The 1,135-nt window shown below is 36.2% G+C and overlaps 1 protein-coding gene across 1 annotated transcript in view; it reads left to right on the plus strand.

The window, feature by feature from the left end:
* Positions 1-941, plus strand: part of LOC105139523 (Sphingomyelin synthetase family protein) — a 4,516-nt gene extending 3,575 nt beyond the window's left edge. The window contains exon 6 of the mRNA XM_011045995.1: positions 926-941. Within this exon, the coding sequence (XP_011044297.1) occupies positions 926-941 (16 nt within the window). The remainder of the gene's footprint in view (positions 1-925) is intronic.
* The last annotated feature ends 194 nt before the right edge of the window (positions 942-1,135 follow it).

A 1,135-nucleotide genomic window follows, 5' to 3' on the forward strand; every position in this document is an offset into this window, starting at 1 on the left:
CCATCATTGTAACAACAATTTTGCACATGCTTTATGAAATATAAACACTATTAGTTTTTTTTTTTTAGATACTACCCTCTCCCCCCAACTAAAACGAGACATTGTCCTCAATGTTCTAAGGTAGAAAAATAGAGTATAGAAGATATCACCTGAAATAACGAACACTGACAAACCTGAAACACGCTGAACAAATATAAGAAATAACAAAACACAATAATAAAACCAAAAGACACAAAGATTCACACATGAAGGTTCAAATCAAATCTAAGCTTTTGACGACTTTCCTTAGTTGACCAATTTATGCGACTCATGGAAGGATCAATCACAGGAATGAAAGATTGTAGTTGGTCAATCAATTGTTCAGCAGTAGCAGCAGAGATTATGATTTGTCGTGCAGAAAATGTTAAAAATTCCTGTTCCACAGCATGATCAAGAAAAGACAACAACTTATCATAATAACCATTAACATTTAACAAACCTATGGGTTTATGGTGAATGTGCAATTGAGCCCAAGAGGAAATATGAAAGATCTCTTCCAATGTGCCTAGACCACCTGGTAAAGCAATGAAAGCATCAGCATGGTTAAACATTGCATTCATTCGAGCCGACATTGTGGAGACCTGAAGTTCCTCTCCAATTGTTTTTCCAATGATGTCCCCTTGTGCCAAAGCTTCAGGGACGACCCCCAAAACTTGACTACCTTCTAAAAATGCAGCTATTGACACATCTTCCATTAATCCCAGACTACCTCTCCTATACACTAAATGAATCTTTCTCTCAGCTAGCAACTGACCATGATGATTTGCTGATTCTAAAAACTCCTTTTCTTTCCTAGGACTAGATCCACCGAAAACACAAATATTTCTTATCTGATGACCTGAGGAACTTGCCATTTCTACATACTTCTATTTTCGTTGAATGTAAGGGTTGAGTATAAATGAAAGGAAGGAAGAGAGGATTTTATAGATGAGAAATTGAAAAGGCAATCATACCACTTATATGTAGGCTAACTGAAGTCTCTCTCACACGCTCTCCCTTTTTATTTATTTATTTATTTACTTTTGAAAAAAAACATGTGTATGTACAGGTAGTTGTGATTGTGGCTCACATCTTCCCTTGGTTTTACGGCCAAGAA

This window comes from Populus euphratica, unplaced genomic scaffold (assembly GCF_000495115.2).
Source record: "Populus euphratica unplaced genomic scaffold, PopEup_1.0 scaffold202.1, whole genome shotgun sequence".
NCBI lineage: Eukaryota > Viridiplantae > Streptophyta > Magnoliopsida > Malpighiales > Salicaceae > Populus > Populus euphratica.